This window comes from Heterodontus francisci, chromosome 23 (assembly GCF_036365525.1).
Source record: "Heterodontus francisci isolate sHetFra1 chromosome 23, sHetFra1.hap1, whole genome shotgun sequence".
Lineage (NCBI taxonomy): Eukaryota > Metazoa > Chordata > Chondrichthyes > Heterodontiformes > Heterodontidae > Heterodontus > Heterodontus francisci.
In genome coordinates, this window is record NC_090393.1 from 55,752,041 (window position 1) to 55,779,534 (window position 27,494).

General features: G+C 41.2%; 1 protein-coding gene across 3 annotated transcripts in view; it reads left to right on the top strand.

Annotated features, from left to right (window-relative positions):
* hira (histone cell cycle regulator a) overlaps positions 1–27,494 on the top strand; it is a 110,889-nt gene that overhangs the window by 41,551 nt on the left and 41,844 nt on the right. For all 3 annotated transcript variants that reach the window (XR_010977292.1, XM_068055342.1, XM_068055343.1), the window contains exons 11-13: positions 3,855–3,960; positions 5,495–5,707; positions 16,658–16,743. Coding sequence is in view for 2 of the 3 variants with exons in the window: in XM_068055342.1 (XP_067911443.1) it covers positions 3,855–3,960; positions 5,495–5,707; positions 16,658–16,743 (405 nt within the window). In the remaining variant the exon portion in view is untranslated. The remainder of the gene's footprint in view (positions 1–3,854; positions 3,961–5,494; positions 5,708–16,657; positions 16,744–27,494) is intronic.

Here is a 27,494-nt window from a genome sequence, read left to right on the forward strand (position 1 = left end):
TTATGATCCAGAGTGCACTGCCTGAAAGGATGGTGGAGGTAGATTGAATCGTGGCTTTCAAAAGGGAGTTTGATAAATAGCTGAAGGGAAAAAAAAATTGGGGCTATGGGGAAAGGTCAGGGGTGGGACTAGCTAAATTGCTTTTGCACAGATCCTGCATGTGCACGGTGGGCTGAATGGCCTCCTGCTGTGTTGTAACTATTCTCATGTCCTTTATGAAAGGAAACTGGCCTTCCTTAACTGGTTGGTTTGGTCTATGTGTGACTAGTCCCAAACCAATGTGGTTGGTCTTTAACCTCCCTCAACTGTATTATACTGCTCGTGGTTCAAGAAGGTAGCCCACCACCATCTGTCTCAGGGTAAGTAGAGATGGGCAATAAATTTGGGCATTGCAAGAATGAATTAAAAATAAAAGACACATTCTTCCTGACCACTTTCTTGTTACTCACAATGCTTCAACACATTCCCTTCCTCGTGCTTTTTTGTCTGCCTTTTTTTTTTGCTGATCATGGTGCTTTTCTGAGATGGTTGTGTCCCCCTCTACCTGCTTAGAGACCCAGTCCTATCACACTGTAGAATTTGTGCTCTTTTGTGACGAAATGAAATTCACTCACTCTTTCTGTGAAGGGACATATACCATGTTCAACTGACCACTTTCTGTTTCCTCTGTTGGAATGCATTCTCTCCCCAACTCCTTTTGCTGCAGCACTGCTTCTGCATGCATCTCAAAATTGTATTGCATAGTCATCGTACCCATCACTCAACAACTAAAATTAACAAAATCATCCTCCTTTGAAACTGTCAATTTTTCCTAAATTTGGAGCTGGCTTGTTTGGACAGGTATCTATTATTCTTGGGATGTTTTGCATTGGAACATAGGAGCAGGAGTAGGCCACTTAGCTCCCCGAGCCTGTACTGCACTTCAGTGAGATCATGGCTGACCTGCGCCCTAACTCCTTATACCCATCTTTGCCTCAAATCGCTTGATATCTTTGGCTAACAAAAATCTAGTCAATCTCAGTTTAAGAATTTAACAATTGATCTATCAATTGACGTTTGCGGAAATATTTCAAGCTTTTTCTACCCTTTGCATGAAAAAGTGTTTCCAATTTCACTCCTGAAAGGTCTGGCTCTAGAATTTTTGACTATGTTCCCCTAGTCCTAGCCTCCCCAACTAGCGGAAATAGTTCCTCCCAATCTATCCTATCTGTTTGCCTTCATATCTTGAAAACTTTGATCAAATTACCCCTTAACCTTCTAAATTCCAGAGAATATAACCCTAGTTTGTTTACTCTCTCCTCGTAGCTTAATCCTTGGAGTCCAGGTTTCATTCTAGTAAACAAAAACAGAAAATGCTGAAAATATTAGCAGGTCAGGCAGCTGTGGATAGAAAAACAGAGTTAATGTTTCAGGTCTGTGACCTTTCATCAGAACTGGCAAAAGTCAGAAAATTAATAGGTTTTGAGCAAGTGAAAACGGGGAGAGGGTGTGGGGAAAGGAGAGCAAAAGGGTAAGTCTATGATAATGACAAAAGTTTCATGGTACAAAGCCAAAGGGAGTAGTAATGGGACCTTTTGCACTCTAGGCGTGGTCGAACCAGGGCTCTGCTCTACCCCCTTGTATTCTAGTCCTTTAGCTATATAGGCTAGCATTCCTTTAGCCTTATTATTTTCTTTGTACCTGCTCATGACATTTTAATGATCTGTGTACCTGGGCCTCCACTGTTTCTAGCTTATCATCATTTAGGAAGTACCATATTCTATCCTCTTTCAGTTCAAAGTGGATGACCTCGCATTTGCCTACATTGAATATATTTGCCATTGTTTTTCCCATTCATTTAATTTCTCCAAATCTTTGTAATTTTACGTTTCCATCTACACTGCTTAAAATACTGGCTATCTTGGTGTCATTAGCAAATTTGGATGTGTGACTTTCTATTCTCTCATCCAAGTCATTAATGAATACAGTGACTAGTTGAGGCCCCAACTCTGGTGACATCTTACCAGAGTACGTTCCCATTGTCCCAACTCTTTGTCTCCTTCCATTTAGCCAATTTCCTAACCAGGTCAATAATTTGCATTCAATTTCATAAGCATCAACTTTAGCTAACAGCCTCTTATGAGGGACTTTATCAAATGCCTTCAAGAAGTCCATATAAATAACATCCATAGACATTCCCCTATCCACTACTTCAGTCACCTCTTCAAAAAAGTCAATCATGTTTGTCTGGTATGACCTACCCTTTACAAATTCCTGCTGGCTCTCTGATCAGCTGATAATTTTCAAAGTGTTCAGTCACCCTTTACTTAATTTGTAGACTCCTACAATTTCCTGACGACAGATGTTAGGCTAACTGGCCTATAATTCCCTTGCTTCCTCCCTCAACTTGCTTTAATCGTGGAGTGGCATGCACAGTTTTCCAATCGAAAGGAATGGTTCCCGAATTGAGAGAACTTTGGAAGATTATAGTTCGGGCATATGCATTGTTCTCACCAGCTCCTTTTAAAACCCTGGGATGGAAACCATCTGGCCCTGGGGATTTGTTGCTCTTTAGTTCACTTCTCCATTACTGCTTAAATTAATTTTGCGGAGTCAGGGTCCCAGTTTCTGTCCCCGATTCAGTAACAATTTCCTTGGGATATCTGGCATGCTGACCTTTTCCTCTACCATAAATACTGATGCAAAGTAATTATTCAACATGTCTGACACTTCCTTATTTTCATTGCAAATAAGGGATCCACATTGTTTGACCACCCTCATTTTCCTAATGTAATTGTAAATATTTTTTGTAATGATTGATATCCCTTGCAAATTTCTTTTCATCATTTTTGTAGCTGCTTTGTTGTTCTTTGCTGCTCTTTGTATCTTTCCCAATCTTCAGGATCTGTGCTATTATTTGTATGCTTTTTCTTTGTTTTATGCTGTCTCTTATCTCTTTAGTTGCCCATGACTATCTTTTGGCAAATAGAAACTCTTGCCCTTTTAAGTGTATAAACAATTCTATCACTTTTTTTTTGAACATCTCCCACTGATCATCTGTTGTTTTAACCATGAACAGATTTGCCTAGTTTACTGTGGACAGTCTCTGTCTTATCTCATTGAAGTCAGCCTTACCTAGATCTAGAATCTTAGTAGCTGTTTCACATTTCTCCCTTTCAAACTCTACATTGAACTTGACCATATTATGATCACTATTTGATAAATATTCATGCACTGTTTGCTGTTAACTAAATCTGGCTCATTGCTAAATCTATTGTGGCATTTCCCCTTGTTGGTTCTAGGACATATTGTTGCACAAAACTAGCCTGGACACACTGAAGAAATTCACTACATTTCTGACCGGTGCTAGTCTGTTTATCCCAATCAATATGAAAGTTAAAATCCTCCATTAAAATCACACTGAATTTGCTGTATGCTTGTCTAATCTCAGCATTTATACAAACTACCACTTGACAGCTACTACCAAGAAGCCAATACACGTCTCCCTCTACAGTCTTAAATCCTCTTCTATTTCTTAATTCTACCCATTGATTGAGGTCACTCACAACAGTTGCTAAATTGAGTGAAAAGTGGTCTGGTAACAGCGCAGAGAAATAATGTTCTTCATCAAGTGGGTGGTGTGGCATTAGCCATACATTGGGCTGTGACCTGAATCTCCCAGGCTTAAGGGGTTTCGCAGTTGAGATGATGTACTGATAAGTGAAATGTGGAAGAAGAATAGAATATGAAGTATCAATCCCACCCTTTCAGCAAGCTGTGTACAACTTGCACTTGAATGAAATCTCCAACTTATTTTTCTTCTTGGGGGAGTCAAGATGTTAAATGAACATTTGTTTTTGTGGTCTCTACACCAGGACTTTGACAGGGTTGGGATTGCTAGTGTGTTCCATGGATGGGACAGTGGCGTTTCTGGATTTCTCACAGGAAGAGCTCGGTGATCCACTAACTGAGGAGGAGAAGGTAATGTAGAATTGTGACTGGCTTACTGGTTCTTTGACTACATTAAAAGAATTACAGAAGCAGTGAACACACTGCATCTGTGTACCTAGTATTCCCAATTGCATGCACCTCCCCAGGCTGCTTGTAGATTGGTCTGGTAACAGCACAGAGAAATAATGTTCTTCAAGTGGGTGGTGTGGCATTAGCCATACATTGGGGTGTGACCTGAATCTCCCAGGCTTAAGGGGTTTCGCTTTTGAGATGATGTACTAATAAGAAAGTGAAATGTGGAAGAAGAATAGAATATGAACCATCAATCCCACCCTTTCAGCAAGCTGTGTACAATTTGAAATCTCCAACTTATTTTTCTTCCTGGGGGAGGGAAAAATGTACAGGTAAAACTTCCAAGAAAAGATAGCTCTGAAATTTCTCCAAAAATAACTGTATGCCAACTTCCAAGATACATTGTATTGTTGGATCAAGTGTAACATGATGGTGGCTCACTGGAGGTCCAGAGGGAGTAGTTTGTATTGGGTACTGAATGGTGGGCTCCAGGTGCAGGGCATCGTGTTGGTGGATGAGTCCATCCTCTGAGGCCAGAAGAACACCATTTTCCACCAGCCTACATATTTCAGTGATTCACAATGTCCAGGAGAATTTCACTGCCTTCAATGTCTTGCTCAATCATGTGCCAAAAAGAGAAAGAAATTAAATTGAAATAGGCATGAAGGGAACACAGTCAGTCAATCTGTTCCACAGGCAGTCAATCTGTTCCACAGGCAGTCAATCTGTTCCACAGGCTTATACAGATGAGATATTTGTGCAGTTCATTTTTAGCATTAAAATGCATACTGTTTGTACTCTACACTACATTGTGTTTCTATCCAAGCTAGCTATCTCCTGTACCCTCAGCACTCCTGTAGTTTATTTTGAGTGGGCATAACAATTATTTACTGTAATTGGTAATATGCATATTGGGTGACATCACTGGCGATGTGGAAATTTTTAATTGAAAATTTTCATCTTGAGTTCAGCGATGTCTAGATTTGCTGACCTCGTATTGCCCTAAATTGCAGTGGCTAATTTGTTAAATGCATATTCATTTAGCTCCTAAAGGGATGTGACAAACTCACTTTTTTGTTTAGAGCCATGTCTTAATATGTTGTTCTTGCACCTCAGTAAGTCTATATTTGAGTTCAGCCTGCATAGAGGGGGGGCCAGGTTTACTGTGTGGCTTTCAAGAATAGTTTGGTTTTGAATCATTTCAATCCAAAGGGTAGGGTTAATTAAACTGCAAAGTTTAGTTTGTACTTGGACATTCTTGCTGCAAGTGTCTACAAATTGTAGAAAATCGCTTCATGTATGCAGACAATGCACTACCCTGCGACATGTTGTAAAGAGAGCATAATCACTAGGAGCAGAGGCAAATCTGATTATATGAGCATTAAACATTTCCCTTGAAGGCAAAGTATGACCCTTCATCTAGCTTCACAGTGCAAAGTATTAATTATTAGCTCATGACACAAATCTCCCATATTTCTCCCCCGTCTTGCAGAACATGATTCATCAGAAGACCTATGGCAAAAGCCTGGCGATTACTACAGAGCAGCAACTGTCCACCACCATCATTGAGAATCCAGAGATGCTAAAGTACCAACAGCAACAGAAAGAATTGCAGGAACAGAAGAATGCTTTAGGTTCCAGGGAACTAATGGCACCCAAAGTGGCAAATATGCTGAATGGAGAGAGTCTCGAGGACATTAGAAAGGTAATGGATTGAGAATAGTTTGTTAAACAAAACACAAATTGATTCGGTTAGGTCAAGTGTTGAATGTTGCAATGCTAGTTTATAGAAACTACCCCAGTGAGTGTGTCAAACTTCATGTGCTCCAGGACCTGCAATATAGGTATATCTTTTTATTAATCACTGCTTGATGGGGTTCACTGGAATACTTAAGTATTCCATGATTCAACTGGTGCTCATTTATGTGCATGCGAATTTGTGTAATGTTTGTGCTTAGGGGTTTGTTTTTTTTTTCAAGAATCTTGATGTTCTCTTCAGTGATCATCTTTCCCACCAACTCAGCTGAACATTCAAAATATTGGGCTGAGAGCGCAAGGAATTTTGCGCCTTTACTACAATATTTCTACCAAAAAAAAGTTAACTTCAGTTAGGAACATCTGTCCATCTTGGTACAAAATTTGCTTTGTATATATTGGGAAAAGTAACATGAACCTCTTTCCTGAACTCATGCTTGTGATTTTGTGGAATCTCTTCTAGCACACTTAGTGTTAATAGCCCATTCTAATTGCACATTTAAAGTCTGAATTTTTGCAATGTGCTTTTATTTAATTTGTGGCACAAAAATTAATTAAAACCTTGTAACGCAAAGGTGTCCTGTTCCATTTGCCATAACTTACTATTTGTTTGAGGAGTTGCATATGGAACTGAACACTGCAATCTTCAGCAAACATCTCCACATCTGACCTTATGATGGAGGGATGGTAATTGAGGAAGCGGCTGAAGATGGTTGGGCCTAGGAGTCTGCCCTGAGGACCTCCTGCACTGATGTCCTGGGGCAGAGATGATTGATCAACAACCACAGCCATCTTTTTGTGCTAGGTGTGACTCTAGCTAGTGGAGAGGTCTCCTTAATTCCGTTAACTTGAATTTTGCTAGGGATCTTTGATGCCACACTTGGTCAAAAACTGTCTTGATGTCAGCCAGTCAGTCACTTGCCTCACCCCTGGAGCTTAGCTCCTTTGTCTATGTTTGGACCAAGGCTGTAATGAGATCTGGAGCCGTGTGGCCCTGGCAGGATCGAAACTGAGCATTGGAGAGCAGTGTCTTGTTGAGTAAGCAGTGTCGATGGCACCTTCCATCACTTGGCTGATGATTAAAAGTGGACTTATGGGGTGGTAATTGGCCAGATTGGATATCTTTTTGCAGCCAGGACATACCTAAGCCATTTTACATTTTGCCTGCATTCTAGCTTTACTGAAACAATTTTAGCAAGAGGTGCAGCTAGTTCTGGAGCACAAGTCTTTAGCACTACAGTCAGGTTGTTGTTGGGGCTCAGCCTTTGCTATACCAGTGTGCTTAGCAGTTTCTTGATATCATAGGGTGAATTGAATTGGCAGAAGACTGGCATCTGTGATGGTGGGGAGGTTGAGACAGATCATCCACTTGGCACTTCTGGCTGAAGATGGTTGCAAGTACTTCACCCTTGTCTTTTGCACTTGTGCTGGGCTCCACCATCATAGAGGATGGGGATGTGCATGGAGCTGCCTCCATTCACTTGTTTAATTGTCTACCACCATTCCCGACTAGGTGTGGCAGCACTGCAGAGCTTTGATCTGTACCGTTGGTGTGGGCTCATTTTGGTGAGGTGCATGTTGTCCTGTGTTGTAGCCTCACCAGTTGGTGTGTAATTTTTGCTATGCCTGGTGCTGGTCCTGAAATGCTCCCCTATTGAACCCCTGCTTTGATCATAATGGTAGAGAGATATGCTAGGCCATTCAGTTACAAAATGTGATGGTATACAATTCTGCAGCTGCTGATCACCTACAGCACTTCAGGATGCCCAGTTTTGAGCTGCTTGAACTGATCTGAATGTACCCATTTAGCACAACGATGATAGTGCCACAAAACACAATGGAGGGTGTCCAAAGTGTGACGACAAGACTGACTCCACAAGGACTGTGTGGTGATTACTGCTACCAATGCTGTCTTGGACAGCTGCATCTGTAGGTTGTTGGTAGATCAATGAGGCCGAGGTCAAATAGGCTTTTCCCTTATATTGATGTTCTCACCACCTGCTGCAGGCGCAGTCTGGCAGCTTTGTCCTTCAGGACTTGGTCAGTAGTGGTGTTACTGAGCCCCTCTTGATGAGTCCCACACCCAGAGAACATTCTAAACCCTTGCCAGCCACAGTGCTTCTTCCAAGTTTTTATCAACATGGAGGAATACTGATTCATTAGCTGAGGGAAGGTGGGAGGAGGTTTCCTTTTCCATGTTTGACCTGATGTCATGAGACTTCATGGGATCTGGACTTAAAGTTGAGGACAGTTATACCTCTGCCACAATTTCTGGTGGTTCTATCCTGTTGACAGAGGTATGAATCTACAAGTATGTTAGATTGTTGCTTAACTAGTCTTTGGGACAGCTCTCCTCCTTATTTTGGCACATGTCCCAGCAAGGAGGGCCTTGCAGGGTTGACTGGGCTAGGAGAGCCTTTGTCATACCCAGTACTGGGAGGCCAGTCTAATTTTATTTTTTGTAAGTGGTTTGGTAGAACTGAATTGTTAGGCCATTTCAGAGTCACAATAGTCAAGCACATTGCTATGGGTCTGAAGTCATAGGCCAGATCGGGTAACGATGGCAGATTTCCTTCCCTAAAGGACATTGGCGAACCAGATGGGACTTTATGAAAATCTAATAGTTTCATGGCCGTCGTTACTGATGCTAGCTCTTTATTATAATTGGATTTGAATTCCTCAACTACCATGGTAGTTCAGTAACCACTATGCTACTGTGCACAGTATACTTCAAAAGTAATTCATTGGCTCTTTGGGATGTCCTGAGGTCATAAATGGTGCTATAGAAATCCAAGGTCTTTGTTTCTTTCCTGCCAGCTGTTTAAATGAAGCATGCTTATTGCTTCTCCTTTCCTGAATTGTTAGGTGGAAGCCATCACATATGAACTCAAATGATCATTGGGATTAGTTCCCTCTTATTGTTGAGAAAAGTGTGGACTAGAACCAAGTGCATCATCCTTAATGCATTTTGTTGGAACAAATCTGTGAAGTGAAACTGACAACTTACAGACACAAGAGATGATTGGAGCTCTTTAATTGGAATAGGTGATGAACAGTTAGGCAGCACACCATATTAATCAAAGAAAAAAAGTCATGATTTTCATAAAGCTTCACACTACTTAATCAGTGTAGTTGCTTACTTGACAGTTTCACATCAACTGAGAAAATAGCATAGGAGATATTAGAGATTTCATATTCAACTAATCACTTAAATTAAAAAAAACAGTGGAAATAACACTCAAACATATATTGTGTAAAGCTCCTTCTGCTATGGCCCAATAATGTGCCTCAGCCCTATGCACAACCATACAGGAGCACCATTTTCCCATTTTGAAAACTGGCCATCCTGTGGCCTCTCTGGACAAGATTCCCAATTTATGCCAAATTAGGATCAGCTTTGTGCAGTGAATCCCTGTTCACTGGGATTAGAGTTGAAACTACCCAAGCAAATTTTACAGCCAGTAGGCCAAAGACATTTTCATCCTATTAGTCTAGGCTGGATTTGACCCAGCTCGTGGAGGCGAAAGGCCACTGTAACTAAATATAGTGCGCCTTTTATATCACATTCCATTATTCCCTGAGGTACCACCAATATCACATAATAGGCTACCAAACCTACTCAGCAGTAACCTCCAATCAATATTTTTCATATCTATCAAAGGGAAACCTATTAGAGAAGGCATTTAAGTTCCAATATTATGAAGTGATTTATGGAGATTCCTACCATGGGATTTATATCCTGTTCTATGTAAACATGTGTTTAAATTAGCAGCAGTCTTGCACAAGAAATAGAAATAGGAGCAGACCATATGGCCCACCGAGCCTGTTCCACCATTCAGTATGATCATGGCTGATCTTAGACTTCATTTCCACTTTCCCACCTGCTCATCATAGCTCAGATTCCCTGGGAGACCAAAAATCTGTCTATCCCAGCCTTAAATGTATTCAACAATGAAGCATCCACAACCCTCTGGAGTAGAGAATTCCAAAGATTCACAACCTTTTGGTTGAAGTAATTTCTCCTCATCTCAGTCCTAAAAGATCAGCCCCTTATCCTGATGCTATGCCCCTGTGTTTTAGATTCCTCGACCAGCGGAAACAATCTCAAGGTCTACCTTATCCGGCCCCTTCAGAATCCTGTATGTTTCAATGAGATCACCTTTCATTCTTCTAAACTCCAAAGAATATAGATGCAGTTTACTCAGCCTATCATAGGACATCCCCCTCATCCCAAGGAGCAATTTAGTGAACCTTTGCTGTACCACCTCCAATGCAAGTATATCCTTTCTTAAATGTGGAGACCCAAAATTGCAGAGAGTACTCCAGATATGGAGTTACAAAACCCTGTACAATTGTAGCAAGAATTCTTTATTCCTGTACTCCAATCCCCTTGCAGTAAAGGCCATCATGCCATTTGCCTTCCTAATTGCTTGCTGTACCTACATGCTAACTTTCTGCTTGCACAAACACACCAAAGTCTCTTTGAATATCAACACTTACGAGATTCACACCACCTTAAAAAAAAAATTATGCTTTTCTATTATGATCAAAGTGAATGACTTCACACTTTCCTACATTATATTCTGCCATCTTGTTGCCCACTCGCTTAACTTGTCTATATCTCTGTCCTTCCCAGTTTCTTTTTTCACCTAGCTTTGTATTATCAGAAAAATTAGATATATTACTCTGTCTATTCATCCAAGTCATTGATATAGATTGCAAGTGGCTAGAGCCCCAACACTGATCCATGCGACACTCCACTATTCACTGCCTGCCAATTTGAAAATTCCCTGTTTGTTACCACTCTGTCTGTTAACCAATCCTCTGCTAATATATTGCCCCCAACTCCATGAGCCCTTATCTTGCCAATGAACCTTGTGTGGCACCTTATTGAATGCCTTTTGGAAATCCAGGTATACTGCATCTACTGATTTCCCCTTTATCTACCCTGCTAGTTACATCCTCAAAACTCAAATCTGTCAAATAGGATTTCCCTTTAGTAAAACCATGTTGACTTGTTCTAATCGTACTGTGCTTTTCGAAGTGCATTGTTAAGACTTCCTTAATAGATTCCAGCATTTTCCCAATGACTGAAGTTAGGCTAACTGGCCTGTAGTTGCCAGTTTTCTCTCCCTCCTTTCTTGAAATGTGGTGTAACATTTGCCAACTTCCAACCTGATAGGACCATTCCCAAATCTAAGGAATTTTGGAAAATCATGTCCAGTGCATCCACGATTTCTGCACCTATCTCTGTACCTAGGGTGCAGGCCATCAGGTTACAGGGATTTGTTGGATTTTAGATCCTTTAGTTTCTCCAATACCTTTTCCTCTGATTAATTTCCTCACTCTTTTTCAGCCTCTAGGTTACCATCTATTTCTGGTATGAAACTTACTTCTACTGTGAAGGCAGACAAAATATTTGTTCAATGCCTCTGCCATTTCCTCATTCCCAGTGATAATTTCTGCTGTCTAAGGGACCGACATTTACTTTAGCTACTGCCTTTTTATATACCTAAAAACATTCTTACAATCTGTTTTTATATTACTGGCCAGTTACTCACATTCTATTTTTTCGTTTGTCAACTTTTTGGTGACCTATGGTGGTTTCTAAAACACTCCAAATCCTCAGACTTGCTACTCATTTTTGCGACATTGTAAACCTCTTCTGATCTAATACTATCCTTAACTTCCTGAGTGAGCCACGGATGTGACTTTCTTGCTGGGTTTTTGTTTTTCAATGGAATGTATTTTTGTTGAACATTTTGAATTGTTTCTTTAAAGGTTTCCCACTATTCATTTACCCCCATACCTTTTAGTTTATTTACCCAATTTACCTTAGGCAGTTCTCCCCTCATACCTACATAATTGGCTTTCTTTAAGTTTAAGATTCTGAATTGTGATTGGAGTCTGCCACTTTCAAACATAATGTGGAATTCAATGGTATTATGATCACTATTTCCCAGTGGATCTTTTACGATGATATTACGAATTGACCCTGCTTCATTACAGTACTAGATCCAAGATAGCTTTATCCTAGTCAGTTCCACAACATATTGCTCCAAGAAACTGTCCCGAAAACATATACAAACTCATCTTCTAGACCACTCTTGCCAATTTGTTTGTCCCATTCTATGATGATTAAAGTCCCCCACAATTATTACATTGCTTTTGTGACCAGCTCCAATAATTTCTTGTTTAATGCTGTGTCTAACAGTATAACCACTGTTAGGGGGCTTATAAACTACTCCCACCAGTACTTTGATTCTTGCTATTCTTAATCTCCACCCATTCTGATTCTACTTCATGATCTTCTGAGCCCAGATCCTTTCTCACTAATGTCCTTACATCATCCTCTACTATCAGGGCTACCCCTCCTCCTTTGTCATTCTGTCTGTCTTTCTGAAATATTGGGAACCCTCAAATATTTATTTCCCAGCCTTGACCACCTTGTAACCATGTCTCTGTATTGGCAATTAGATCTAAATCATTTATCTCTATTTGTGTTGCTAGTTCATCTATCTTATTGCAGATGCTTGCACATTCAGATAAAGAACCTTTAATTTCTTTTTTTTTTAAACTTCTACTCACTGCAATGACCTTATTCGTTGATGTACAATTTTTGTTAAACTCTGTCCCTTCCTGCCCCAATGTGCTTGTCTTTACCCACAATGCTATACTGTTCCAATGCCTCACCCTTTCTCTTTGGGTTTCTAAATCTCCCTTAGCTGAACCCTTCCCCACTCTTAGTTCACAACCTCTAGCCTTATGTGCTGGCACAAAAGTTTGTATGCTCGGTCCCTTCCTACCACACTTTGATTACCCTTATTGCTAGCTTTCTCTCTTGCCTCCTCTTTAAATTGTCACATCTTCCCTCATTTGATCCCACACCCCCACTATTGAGTTTAAAGTCCTCTCTACTGTCCTAGTTATACGACTTGCCAGAGCACTGGTCCCAGCATGGTTCAGGTGAAGATCGACCCAACAGTACAGCTCCCACTTTTCCCAGTACTGGTGCCAGCGCCCCATCAAAACCCATTTCTCACACCAAACTTTGAGCTATACATTGAACTCTCTAATCTTATTTACCCAACACCAATTTGCTTGTGGCTCAGGTAGTAACCCAGAGATTATTACCTTTGAGGTTCTGATTTTTAATGTGGCCCCTAGCTCCTCAGACTCCCTATGCAGAACCTCTTTCCTAGGCATATCTATGTCATTGATACCCATGTGGACCACAACAATTGGATCCTCCCCCTCCCACTGCAAGTTCCTCTCCCATCCTGAGCAGATGTCCCGAGCCCTGGCACCAGGCAGGCAACACAGCCTCCAAGACTCTTGCTCTTGGCTTCAGAGAACTGTGTTTACCTCCCTGACTATACTATCTCCTACTACCACTACATGTTTTTTACTTTTGCTTGAATGGCTTCCTGTACCACAGTGCCATGGTCAGTTTGCTCATCCACCCTGCAGCTGATATTCTCATCCATACAAGTTGAAAAAACCTCAAACTTGTTGGACAATTGCATGGGCTGAGGCTCCTCCACTTCTGCCTTTTCAATCCTCTTACCTGCCTCACTCACAGACACACCCTCCCATCCCTGACCAGATCAGAAGACCCTCTCCCAAGGGCCTTCTGGAACAAAGTGTCAAGGTAAGTTTCCCCTTCCCTGATGCATCAGTGTCTGTTGCTCAACCTCCAGCTCACTGACTGAGCCAAAGCTCCTTGAGCTGCAGTCACTTACTACAGACATGTTTGCTGTGAATCACACTGGTGTCCACCAGCTCCCACATACTGCAGCTGCAACACATCACTTGCCCTGCCATGTTTGTGTTAATTAATCTTTCTTAATTATTTTATAATTAATAACCCCACTAAGTTTTACAACTGCTGGAAATCCTTACTACAGCTAATAAAACCCTACTAATAAACCACCTGAGTCTCAGCAGATCCTTATTATTTTTTCAATTAATGTTATACTAACCCCAATTAAAATTCCTTAGTTTCAATAAGAGAAAATGCTCACCAACCAATCACTTACCTTGTTTGCTGGAATGTAACACATCAATTCCTCTTTTCCCCCTCTGCACTGAATTCTCAAGTGAATCAAATTCCTATCTTCACACTCTGGCTACATCTCTACTCAGTGTGGTTTGAAAACCTGACTGCTTTTATAGAGCCTCTGAGTCACTGCTACAGTAATTAACACCTATTGAACGAACTACTTTCAGCTGATTGACAGGCAGCTGTCTGTTTAACAAAGCAATTTAACTAACTTAAAGTTTGAAAGTTCTGTGTCAAAGCCTGGCTTCTGAAATATGCTTTTCTTTCTCCCTAATGGGAAAAACAGTGTGATTTGTAACCTTAACGAAAGTTTGGTCTTCATTCTTTTGAAGACCAGTACTACCCTCCCTAAAGCAAGTTCCCACCAAATTCACCTCACTAATGTTTGAAAGAACGCATGCTTATTGAAATAGGCTACACTCATCCTCACAGTGAAACAGAACTGAAATGCTAAAGCTGAGGGGGTTGAATGTCCAATTTTTTTTTGGTTTAGCTTTGCAGAATCCCATCACCAAGCTGCTGAGAAATACACTTGTAGAATATTCCTGTTTTCCTATAGAGAGCATAATTTCTCTCCTTATAGAGACACGTACCACTTTAGCCGAGAAGTCTTGGCACAGATTTTGAAGAGTCGAGGCTTAGGGGCCTACAAATAGCGTGGGGCTATTGCTGGAGTTTAATCAGCTAAAAATGTGCACCATGCCAGCTCAGAGCACTGGTAAACTTCTGTATGCTTGTCCAGCTAGGGCCATACTACTTGTTAAGGCAGTGGCTTGAAGGGTCATCTAGGATTGAGTTGGAAGAATCCCAGCCTTTTAGAAAACAGTCTACCTCTCCAGGTCCCATCAAGGGGTCAACTTGGCAATCAGCACCGCTCTCGAGTACTGTGGACATGCAGAGCTCAGGTATTTGATTACTGAGGATTAATTTAGTTCCAATCTTCTTTCACAATGGTTTGTAACCAACATGACCTTGAAGAGACTTGGTTTGCATGTACAATATTTTAAAGACAAATAGTGCCTGTTCTCTTCTGAACATACAAATATGATGGGTAGGAAAAGACCAGCTAGTCCATCATGCCTACCCCACAGTCATGATGACGGGAGCATCAAGACTAGACCATCCCCACAGTCACCACCCCCCTCCCCCCCTCCCCCACCCCCATCTTGCCCCCAGCAGCCATGGAATCTCCAAGGAGATGCAAAAAACATTCTGGAAAATTCCTTTCGGACTCCCTCAAACAATTGAATCCAGACGAGGAGATTACTGACCATGCGTACATTATTTGTTAATCCACTCACCTGCTGTATGATGCAATCTCTGTCCGAGCCAAGAACTAGTCCAGTTCCCTCTTGAGGGCATGTTTCTTCTTTGTCTCTCCTGCCCCATAATTTAATTGATTGACTTGGGTGGGTTTTGCCAACAGTCGTTGGACTTTAATGGTAATTCATTGGTTGTGAGGTGTTTTGGAACATCCTGAGATGCAATAAGGCGCTATATATATTTGAGTTCAAGTCCCCTTCCTCTGTTAGGCTGCTGATTCTGTAATTGTTTTCTCTTTATTGTTGAAACAGTACCTGAGTCTCAAACACAAAGTTGAGTTAGACATCGTAAAGCTGTTACCTCAACTACTTTATTTCAGGCAGACAAGTCTTAGTTTGTCCTACAGGTTAGTTGCTCCAGTTGGTTAGGTTCCAAATCGTTTGCCCATTTCTCCTTGGGGTGCCAATCTTCTGGTGGTTACATTAGTCTTTGGAGTGACTTGCAGCTGGCTGACTATAAAGTGGCATTAATGGCAATTATTCTGAATTGACGTCTGGTGGGATCCTCGTATCCAGTGGGCGCCCCTCAGCACCACTGCCTACAACCCGCTCCCCTGCCGCCACCCATCAAATTGTATGGGCTGTGGGAGCCCATAAAAACCCTCCTGCCATTTTATCAGCTCATATAAAGATAGTTACGACCATGGAAGTTTGTTCCCGTCATGACCTGCTAATCAGCTTGCAGATCCTTTCACTAATTCACATTGTTCTCCAAGATGCAAAAAACAAAGAAAAACCTGTTGGTTACTTATCCCATAAATATAAATTACTAAACCAATATTATTCTCCAGAAGGGATGTGGGAGAGTTCATTTTGCTTGATCTCTAGAGTAGTGGGGTGTTAACTGTCCCCAAAAGGATCTTGCTTTGTCCTGTGTGTGGTTGTATCCAACATGGAATATAACTGTGCTCATTACTGACCACCAGGAATTAACAAAATTAGTCATGGTTCTGAGACAGGCCTTTGTTTTAAACTGTGTTGTAAATGGTTAGGGTATCTCGTACAGTTGTACAGCACAATGGATTAGTGTATTACATGAAGTACAATCATCAACAGGTTGTGAAGTTTAATAGGAATCTTCTTAATGGATGGATTGTTGCAATGTAGGGTTTGTGTTGTCCAGGTCACTGCTATAGAGCTGGCTGGTGTAATATGATACAGCTTGTTTTCAAGGGTGTTGTGTTTCAGACATCTCCTGAAAGATGGCAAGATTGCCCATCACCAGAATTTTACGCATGACAATTGTACCAGCCAGTGCAGTGTTCTGAAAGGTATTTTACTCCTGCCACATTTACTGTTTAGTTTTGAAGGATTTGTTTGCTTTTGAATGAAGGCTTCTCTAAAGTGCTGTGTTTTCTTTGGTCTGTGAGATTAAAAGAGCAGTTTGAATGAACTGAGAGGCTTAAGAAAACCAATTAAGAGCCTTCGCCACGTTACTGGGAGCTTCAGTGGGAAGCAAATGGTGTGCTGGATAATAGCATCTGAATTTTCTTTCTCTCTCTTCCTCCCTTTATAGAATTTATTAAAGAAGCAGATTGAAACTAGGACAGCTGATGGACGGAGAAGAATCACTCCCTTTTGCATTGCTCAGTTAGACACAGGGTAAGAGGTCATTTCAATCCCCTTTGAAAAGTTTTGAAATATGTGCTGCACAGTTAAGAACCCATGAAGAAACTAATGTGAGCTCCAAATCCTATTATGTGCCCTTAGTCCTATGTCATGCTGTGTCAACTTTGCAAACTGCTGGCTTGGTGAGCCAGCATCAAGAAAATATTTCTCGAAGACACATGTGTTTCATACTAAATACAAAACTGGGAACGAGTAAAAGACAGTAACTTAAGTCTGTTTCGTTTAGTCGATTTTCACAGAACTGCATTCTAAGAGCTGATGTCATTTCAGCCCCCGTCACTTAATTACAAATTTGTAATTTCCCCAGCTAATGACTTTGCTGTCACTTCAGTGTGCATTATGAGTAGTTTAGTTTTATAAACCATCTCTCGCAAGCAGGAAGGCTTAAACTCAGCAGGTTGTTTGGGCTGCAAAGGTCAACAGGCCATTGTGTTGAGATTGCCGTGATAAGGAGGGAGCCTTGCCTAGCACCAGCTTTGTTGCACTGAACATAAAAGTACTAAAAAGTACTAAGTAATCTTGGGGTGATGGGGGGAGAAGGGGTGGTCAGAGTCTTTGGCTCTTGTTCTGTCTGGATTATTCTGAACTGTCGCACAGTGTCACTGAACGCTGGTGGCAGAAAACGTTCCACCTATGACTTTGCTTAAATGATCTGATTCTCCAGTAATTGCACATTTCTCGGGAGTGTAAGATGGCAGCTGTAGTTAGGTTCATGGCCACTAGAGGTTGCAGGGCTGCACTGAAAGGCCAGTTATGACTGAGTAGGTTCCTTTGATTGCTGGAGAAGCTGCTTCTGGTTAAACAAAGAGGGGAAACATGAGGTGTTAGCCGCTGGCAGTGACCTGATTAGATTTACATTGAGCCTGCAATGTTCTGAACTTTATTGGTGAGTATTCTCATAAGAACATAAGAAATAGGAGCAGGTGTAGGCCATGTAGCCCCTTGAGCCTGCTTCGCCATTCAGTGTGATCATGGCTGACCTTCAGCCTCAACTCCACTTTCCCGCCTGATCCCAATATCCCTTAAAGAGTCCAAAAATCTATCGGGATCTCAGCCTTGAACATAGTCAACGACTGAGCATCCACAGCCCTCTGGGATAGAGAATTCAAAAGATTCACAACCCTCTGAGTAAAGAAATTTCTCCTCCTTTCAGTCCTAAATGGCTGACACCTTGAGATTATGCCCCTGGTTCTTGACTCCAACGTTAAGAATTATTGATCTCAGAAGATTTTTGTCAGAGGTACTGTTTCATTTACTGCAGTATTTCTGAAGGACTTGCATTTGATTGTTTGGTCGTTTTGCTGTTTGCGACATTCTGAACATGCTTTTATAATGAACATTTATCTGTTTGCACACTGAAGAAGCTGGTTTTAATTTTGGTTGTCCTGTTTTACTCCCAGTAAAGGGCACATGCATACGTTTCATCCTTGTCAAGGTCCATGCTCTGTCAATGTCCTCTTTGGTTGGTAGACAGGCAACGCACAATGACCACGCCTGCATCATTCCCCACCTCCACACCAGGGCATTTGGGTGGTCTAGCCAGGCATCTCTCCTGTTTTGGGACTTAGATTGGGAGATAGACCTTGGCTTTTGATCCTGTTTTGCTCTAATATATGTTGCCAATATACTTCCCATCCCCAAACAAGCAGCTTTATACCCAGTGAAGGACACATGCCTGTGAGAGAACAGTTGCATAGGTCCCTGGTACTGAGCTGTTGGGGCTATGGGACAAGGCCTGCAAAATGGGAGGAATTGAAACTATAGGAGTAATCTGTGTAAGGGATGTTGCTGGGGCTTGAGAGGGGCCAACGTGCTGGGGTGAGGATAGGGGCCTTGGCTTCGTCTTGTGAGGTGTTGCTGAAACTCCAAGTTAATTTATTGAGTAACTTGGCTGATGTCTGTGGGTTTATGTTATTTTTCAATGAAGCTGAAAGTTGAAGAGTACTTTCACTCATCTTACAGCCCCTGCGAGTGGTGCAGTAGGAGTGCAAAGTGAGCATGAGTGAGACTTGCTTTTGTGGTATTTTAGATGATAGAATGGACCTGACTTACTGACAAAGACAATACAGTGCTACAGATGGTGTTACAATAAGTAAACTTAACTTTTTTCTGTTAGCACATGTAACTTTCAAAGAATAAAAGTAATGAATTCCACAAATGTCCAAACTAGAAGTCTAGCAGTCTGACTGATTTTTGCTGCTGCAGCAGTAAATCAGTGAGTAACTGGGGCTGGAGGAAGGGCATCTAGACAGATCAAACTGTCATTTTAGACGAGGATCCAGCACTAACTCGTGTAATTGTTTTCTGTTGCATGGCATTTAATAGTTGAAAGCAGCTGCATGTGGAACAGGAGGAGGGCATTCAGCACCTCGAGCCTGTTGTGCCATCCATGGCTGATCTGCATCTCAACTCCATTCGCCCATTTTTGCTTCATACTCCTTGTTACCTGTAGCTATAGGAACAGGAGGTGGATAATGCCTCAGATAGAAACAAAAGGAAAGGAAAATAGCACATTAAAATTGATTAATTGAAATCAAATGACAGAAGAGGCAGCAATGTTCAATGAAGGGTATCTATAAAAGTGAATAGTTAAAATTATTTCAGATATGACTGCTGTTATGTTTTGTGTTTTGCTCAGCTATTTTTTTCACACTCAGTACTGAGGACCATTGCTGTAAGCAATCTCTCACACACTATGAACCAGAATGTGATATTTATGTATAATATCTGGTAATGTAGCTTTTCCCAGGGGTCAAACAGAAACTCTTGTTACCATAATAACTCTTTGAAATGGCACATTTTCTTGCATCTCCTTAGTCTTCGAATAGTGGAAAAATGATCACTATCAGAATTATAAAGTCTTATTAATTTAGGTCAACATGTTGGACATCATTCTAATATATTTGGACATTTTGTGAATTAAAAATTATTTCTTTTTTAATTCATTCATGTGATGTGGGCATCGCTGGCTAGGACAGCATTTATTGCCCATCCCTAATTGCCCTTGAGAAGGTGGTGGTGAACCGCCTTCTTGAACAGCTGCAGTCCATGTGAGGTCCATGTACACCCACAGTGTTGTTAGGAAGGGAGTTCCAGGATTTTGACCCAGTAACAGTGAAGGAACAGCACTATAGTTCCAAGTCAGGATGGTGTGTACCAGATATTAAAGTATTATAAATTTCTGTGCCATTTGTTAACATGTATTTTCCTTAATTTGTTTCATACTCATTCTTTCAGATTACCGCTTGTAGCTTATCCAAATAATACTGTTGTGGACTTAAAATTTGCTGAATTAAGTGTGCCAGAGTTTATGTTGACATGGACATATTCAGCAGATATATGGTATTGATCGGCAGAGAAGGGACTGAGACCTCAATCTTACTTTTATTAGTTCAACATAAATAGGTATATATAAATATATAAATAGAACTATATGAATCGAGTTTTTTAAACATAAAGTTTGAGCAGTAGCATAGGTTCAGTACAGCAGATTGTGCTCAGATACTGAATTCTTAACTTCCACCTCCTTGAATATAAAAATAACAAAAAACACATGACCTTGCCAACTCGACAAACCAGCGTCTGTGAAATTAAACCTATGCGTGGAATTTTATTCACCACCTGGGGTCTGTGTGCCACCTGTACACGAACTGCAGAACAACTGTAAGGGAGGGCTTGAGCTGGGGAAGGCCATTCCCACTGATTCTTTACAATCACAAGCTGTCTTGACAAGACGACTTGAAAGTAATGGGGACCCTGCCTCCCGAAACCTGTCTTGAGACCTTCACCACCTTTCTCTACAATGAAGATTGGACTGAGATAAAGTAAATCAAACAGGGGCTGAATGGTCTGCACCTGTTACTGTGTTTATCGGGAAGCGCTTCTGGTGAGGTTAGTGCCAATAGATTTGCACTGAGAAAAGTCAAAAAAATTAGGAAGTCAAAGAGGAACTATGAAACTAAATTAACAAAATATAAAATAAAATAGTAAATCAAAAAAAAATATTGGGATGGGAAAATCTTGGGCGGCGCAGTGGTTAGCACCGCAGCCTCACAGCTCCAGGGACCCGGGTTCAATTCTGGGTACTGCCTGTGTGGAGTTTGCAAGTTCTCCCTGTGACCGTGTGGGTTTTCGCCGGGTGCTCTGGTTTCCTCCCACTGCCAAAGACCTGCAGGTGATAGGTAAATTGGCCATTGTAAATTGCCGCTAGTATAGGTAGGTGATAGGGAATATGGGATTACTGTAGGGTTAGTATAAATGGGTGGTTCCTGGTCAGCACAGACTCGGTGGGCCGAAGGGCCTGTTTCAGTGCTGTATCTCTAAATAAAAATAAAATAAAAAATAGGGCCATTAAGGGATGGTCAGGATGTACTCATAGGCAGCAATACTCTAATGTCAGGATTATTAGATAATTATTTTGCTTCCTTATTTACCAGGAAGATGGATCAATTTGACATGACATCGGAAAATGATATTATGAAATGACATACTGCATTTAAAATAAGAGAAATATCAAATAAACACATGCTTAATAATGTGATAGATAAAGGTGTTAATGCCAGAGAACTGGTAGAGAACTAGCATTATACCCCTATTTAAGATGGGTGATAGAACATGTCGAGAGAGCTATGGATCAGTCAGCTTAACATCAGTGGTAGGAAAAATATTGGAAGCCTGCGAAAGAAAAAAAAAGGAAAATATGTAGAAATCCCAAAAAAATAGTCAACATGCATTTAAAAAGGAAAAGTCTTGTATGACCAACTTCATTGAATTCTTTGAAGAGGTAATAGAATAGATTAAAAAAATGATGTATTAGCTGTATATATCTGTATTTCAAAAGGTCTTATTTAAGGTACTACATAATAGACTAATGAATAAGGCCAGAGCATGTGGAATTAGGAGACAATTAGCGAATGGAGAACTAGCTGGCTGAAAGACAGTAAGCAGAGATTAGGGCTAATTGTTAGCTATTTAGAGTGGCAGAACGTGGGAAGTGGGATCCTGCAAGGATCAGTGCTGGGACATTGTTGTTTGCAATTTATATTAATGATTTTAGATTTGGGAATCAAAAACACAATTTCTAAGTTTGTGGATAAGACCAAATTGGGGGGAGTAATCAATACTGAGGAGGACTGCAACAAATCGCAAGAAAACATTAATAAAATTGCAGAATGGACATTTACTTGGCAAATGAATTTCAATATAGTTAAGTATGAAGTATTACATTTTTGTAAGAAAATAAGCAAGTCATGTATTACTTAGAAAATAAAAACGTAGAGCAGCTAAGAAATCTGGGAGGACAAGTACATGATTCACTGATAGTTATGATGCAAGTCAATAAGGCTATAACAAAAACAAACCAAGTACTGGGGTTTGTGTTTAGAAGGATAGAATTCGAAAGTGGAGACGTTATGCTGAACTTGATCGAACCTTGGTTAGAGCACACTTGAGCACTGTACAATTCTGGTTGACATATTATAAAAAGGACATGGAGACTCTAGAGGGTGCAAAAAGAGATTTACAAGGATCATACTAGCAATGTGAGGTTATATGCATCAGGAAGATGAAAAGATTAGGTTTCTTTTTTCTCTTCAAAAGAGACGACTGAGCAATGACCTAATAGAAGTATTTAAACTTCTGGAAGGTTTTGATACAGTAGACAGAGTGTGTGTCTCCATTTATGGGAAAGTACAAAACTAGGGGCCTTCAATATAAGCTAAGTCACCAAGAAATTAAATAAGAAACTCAGAAGAAACTTCTTTATCCAGAGAGTGATGAAAATGTGGAACTCGCTGTCACAGGGACTGTTGAGGCGAATAGTATAAATGCATTTGAGAGGAAGTTAGATCATCATATGAGGGAGAAAGAAATAGAGGTTATAGAATGGTAGAATGATTATAGCACAGAAGGATGCTATTTGGCCCATTGAGTCCATGCCGGCTCTCTGGAAGAGCAGTTTACTTAGTCCCACCTCCCCGCCCTTTCTCCATAGTCATACAGATTTTTCCCTGCAGGTACTCTTTTGAAAGCTATGATTAAATCGGCCTCCACCACACTCTCAGGCAGTGCAATCCATATCATAACCACTCGCTGTGTAAAAGAAAGCTTTTCCTCATGTTGCCTTTGGTTCTTTTGCCAATCATCCTAAATCTGTGTCCTCTGGTTCTCGACCCTTCCACTAATGGCAATAATTTCTCTCGATCTGCTCTGTATAGACCCCTCATGATTTTGAACACCTCTATCAAATGTCCTCTCAGCCTTCTCTTTAAGGAAACAACCGCAGCTTCTTCAGTCAATGCATTTAGCTGAAGTCCCTCATCCCTGGAACCATTCTTGTATATCTTTTCTGCACCATCTCTATAGCCTATGCATCCTGACTAAAATATGGTGCCTAGAATTGGACACACTACTCCAGTTGAGACCAAACCAGTATTTTAAAAAGGTTCAGCATAATTTCCTTGCTTTTGTACTCTATGCCTCCATTTATAAAGCTCAAGATCCTATATGCTATTTTAACCACTTGCTCAACCTGCCCTGCCACCTTCAACGATTTATACACATATGTGTCTCTGTTCCTGCACCCTCTTTAGAATTGTACTCTTTCAGATTTCATCTACCATGTGTTGGCTCATTCTACTAGCCTATGTCCTTGAAGTCTATCGCTATGCTCCTCACAGTTCACAATACTTCCAAGTTTTGTGTCATCTGCAAACTCTGAAAATGAGTCCTGTACAATCAAGACCATGTCATTAGTAAATATCTGGAAAAGCAGTGGTGCTAGTATGACCCCTGTGGAACCCTACTGTATACCTTCCTGCAGCTTGAAAAACAACTACTTGCTGTTTCTTGCCACTTTCCCTTTTATTCCATGGGCTTTAACTTTACTGGCAAGCCTATCATGTGGCACTTTGTCAAATGCCTTTTGGAAGTCTATATACACGAAATCAACTGTATTGCCCTCATCAATCCTCTCTGTTAACTCATCAAAAATCTCAATCGAGTTAGTTAAACACAATTTGCCTTTAACAAGGCTGTGCTGGCTTTCCTTAATTAATCTATGCTTGTTCAAGTGATAATTTGTCCCGGATTATCATCTCTAAAAACTTTCCCACCACCGAGGTTAAACTTCTAGTTGCTGGGTTTAACTTGCACCCTGTTTTGAACAAGAGTATAACATTTACAATCCTCCAGTCCTCTGGTACTGCCCCTGTATCTGAGGGGGAATTGGAAGATTATGGCCAGTGTCTCTGCAATTTCGACCCTTGCTTCCCTCAGCATCCTTGGATGCATCCATTCACTCCTGGTGACGTATCAACTTCAAGTACAGGCAGCTAAAGCTTGGCTCGGGTATAAAATTGAAACCCGACCTGGGCCTGACCCGCCAACAGCCAACCCGAACCCGACCCGGGCCCGAGACCTTTAATATTTTTAAATGCCTGACCCGACCCGAACCTGACAAATGTAGTCGGGTTTGGTTGGGTAGCCAGGCATTACTGCAGAGTCTGGACTGCACGTTTCCCACCTTGATGTCCTGAGTGTTCATTTGAAGATTACTACCCAGACTAAGGCAGCACCGTCCATATCCAGTCCCACCCGACCCGAGCCCGAATGCTGGACCCGGAAGAGTGACCCGACCCGACCCTGACACGTCATTGGGTATGGTCGGGTAGCCATGCTTTACAGGCAGCCTTTCTAGTACCTCCTCTTCATCAATTTGTAGCTCATCCAGTATCTCAACTACTTCTTCTTTGACTATGACTTTGGCAACATCTTCTTCCTTGTTAAAGACAGAAGCAAAGTACTCATTTAGTACTTCAGCCATGCCCTCTGCCTCCATGTGTAAATCCTCTTTTTTGTCCTGAATTGGCCCCACCAATCCTCTTACTACCTCTTACTATATATATATATGCTTACAGAAGACTTTTGAATTCTCTTTTATGTTAACTGCCACTTTCTTCTCATACTCTTTGCTTCTGATTTCCTTTTTCACTTCCCCTCTCAACTTTGCATATTCAGCTTGTATTACCTAACCTCTGTCATATGTCTACTTTTCCTGCTTCATTTCAATCTCTATCTCTCTCATCAGCCAGGGAGCTCTTGCTTTGGTTGCCCTACCTTCCCCCACTTTCCCTCTTGTGGGAATGTACCTTGACTGCCCAAACTATCTCCTTTTTAAAGGCAACCCAGTATTTCATTACAGTTTTGCCTGCCATTCTTTGACACAGATTTACCTGGGATGAGTCCTTCTTCAACCCACTGAAATTGACCCTCCTCCAATTAAGTATTTTTGCTCTAGTTTGTTTCTTGTCCTTTTCATAGCTAATGAAACTTATGATACTATGATCAGTGTTCCCTAAATGTATCCCCTCCTGAAACTTGATCCTGCTTCATTTCCAGAACCAGACCCAGCAATGATTCCTTTCTCATTGGGCTGGAAACGTACTGATCAAAAAAATTCTTCTAAACACACTTCAAAATCTCTTCACCCCTCTGCCCTTTACACTATTATCCCAGTCAATATTAGGATAAGTAATGTCATCCATTGTCACTACTCTTTAGTCTCTGCACCTCTTTGTAATTTCCCTGCATAATTGCTCCTCTATATCTTTCCCACTAGTTGCTGGCCTATAGATTACACCCTGTAGTGTAATGGCACCTCTATTGTTTCTTAACTCTAATGAAATAAATTCTGACCTTGACCACTCTAGGAAATCTTTTCTCTCCAGCACTGTAATATTCTCCTTAATCAGCACTGCCACCCCATCTCCTTCTAATATTTCATGAACACCTTGTATCCTGGAATGTTTAGCATTCAGTCCTGCCCATTTTTGCCACGCCATCCTATCCCCATATGACTGTTTGCATTTGCAGCTTACCAACCTCATTTACCATGCTATGTATGTTTATATACATGCACTGTAAACCTGAATTAGAACTTGCTGTATTTCCTCTTAGTCTGACCTCACTTAATACCTTACTATTTCTTACTCTAGTTCTAGCTGTCTCCCCTCATCCTTTGTGCACCTTGTTTTTCCTTTCTGATGCTACTTTGTGGTTCCCAGCCAGTTGTCAACTTAGTGTAAACCCTCTCCCACAGCACTAACAAACTGCCCTGGAAGGGTATTGGTCCTGGCGCTGCTGAGGTGTGACCATCTGGTGTGTACAGGTACCACCTCTCTCAGAACCAGTCCATTGCCCCAAGAATCTAAAGCCCTTCCTCATGGACCATCTCTTCAGCCCCGCATTCATCTGCACTATCCTTCTATTTCTATACCCACGAGCTTGTGGCACCAGAAGTAACCTGGAGATTACTACCTTTGAGGTCCTACTTCTTAGTCTCTTTCCTAGCTCACAAAAAGCTGCCTGCAGGACCTCATCCCTCTTTCTACCTTCGTTGTTACAAATATGGACCACAAGCTTTGGCTGTTCACCCTCGCCCCTTAGAATGTTCTGTATCTTCTAAGTGATATTCTGGACCCTGGCACCAAGGAGGCAATATACCATCCTGGATTCAAGTTATGCTGATGGAACTAGCTGAGGAAGGATGGGAGGAGGCTTGAGTGGAGCATAAATGACTGCATGGATTGGTTGGGCCAAATGGCCTATTCTGTATATTTCTATGTTGTTGTAACAGTAAGGCATGGGGTTACATTCTGCATATGAGTTAAAAGGGGATTTTGCCCACATACGGGTAAAAAAGGATTTTAGTCAACTTCAACATCTCCTAATCGTCTCAGTCTGTTGCAGCTTTTTAAGAAATATTTCCGGGTGTTGATGGCATCATTGAAGAGAAAATGGGTGAGAAATTGTTACAGAAGCACCTATGGGATTATTGACCATCTGGACTGGTGTTAATCGAGCTCCCTCACAGCACTCAATAACTCCTCCCAATTGGAACCCTTTGCTAATGACTGCATCTCTACTGATAACCCAGCTACCTTGCATGGTCAGGCTCAGTAACTGCACCTGTTATTGCTGATGGTATCTCTGCTGATAATCCCACTTTCCAGATGCAACGTTCCTTGTAATTCCTCCTAACCAGCTCTGCCATCAGGGTAATCAACACTCACTGTTTAAAAACCCTCGGTCCTGAAACACCATGGAAACCCCAAAGAAACAGCAGTTTTCATCTCTTTAAATCATTTCACTGATGGTTATGCTGATCTTCCGACACAGTTATGGTCGGAGATTGGGATTGCGCCCCCACCCACCCCCCCCCTGGGAACTTTCAACTTTCAAGCCCTTTAAAATGAATCTGAATTGGAACTTGCTTTTAAAGTGACAGGAATACTTTAAAAAAAAAATGTTAGCGAGGAAAACAACTTTTGAGTTTTATATTATGGATGTGGATGTCCACAGCATTGAAACCTGAGCATGATTGATACCGTGTGTCATGCCAAACACTTGTGATAAGTTGATACTCGTCCATCTGCTTGCTACTGCTTTCTGGATGTGTCATTCTCACTGAGACCATCTTTTTGTGAATGGTAATTTCCATCTGAAGTTTTTTTACCCTTCCTTTCGATCTCTTACCTGATATGCTACTCGCAAGGGGCAAGCAATTTGATGTGACAAAACTAAGCAAAAAGTAATTCATCAGCCGCCAGGAAAATGAGTCAAGTTGTAATTAGTTTTGGGGGATGCTTTCCCTCTACTTTTGGATCTCTCTTTCTTTGCTCTAATTTTAATCAGCAGCGTGTTCTAAAGTGTCAGTGTTCAATGAG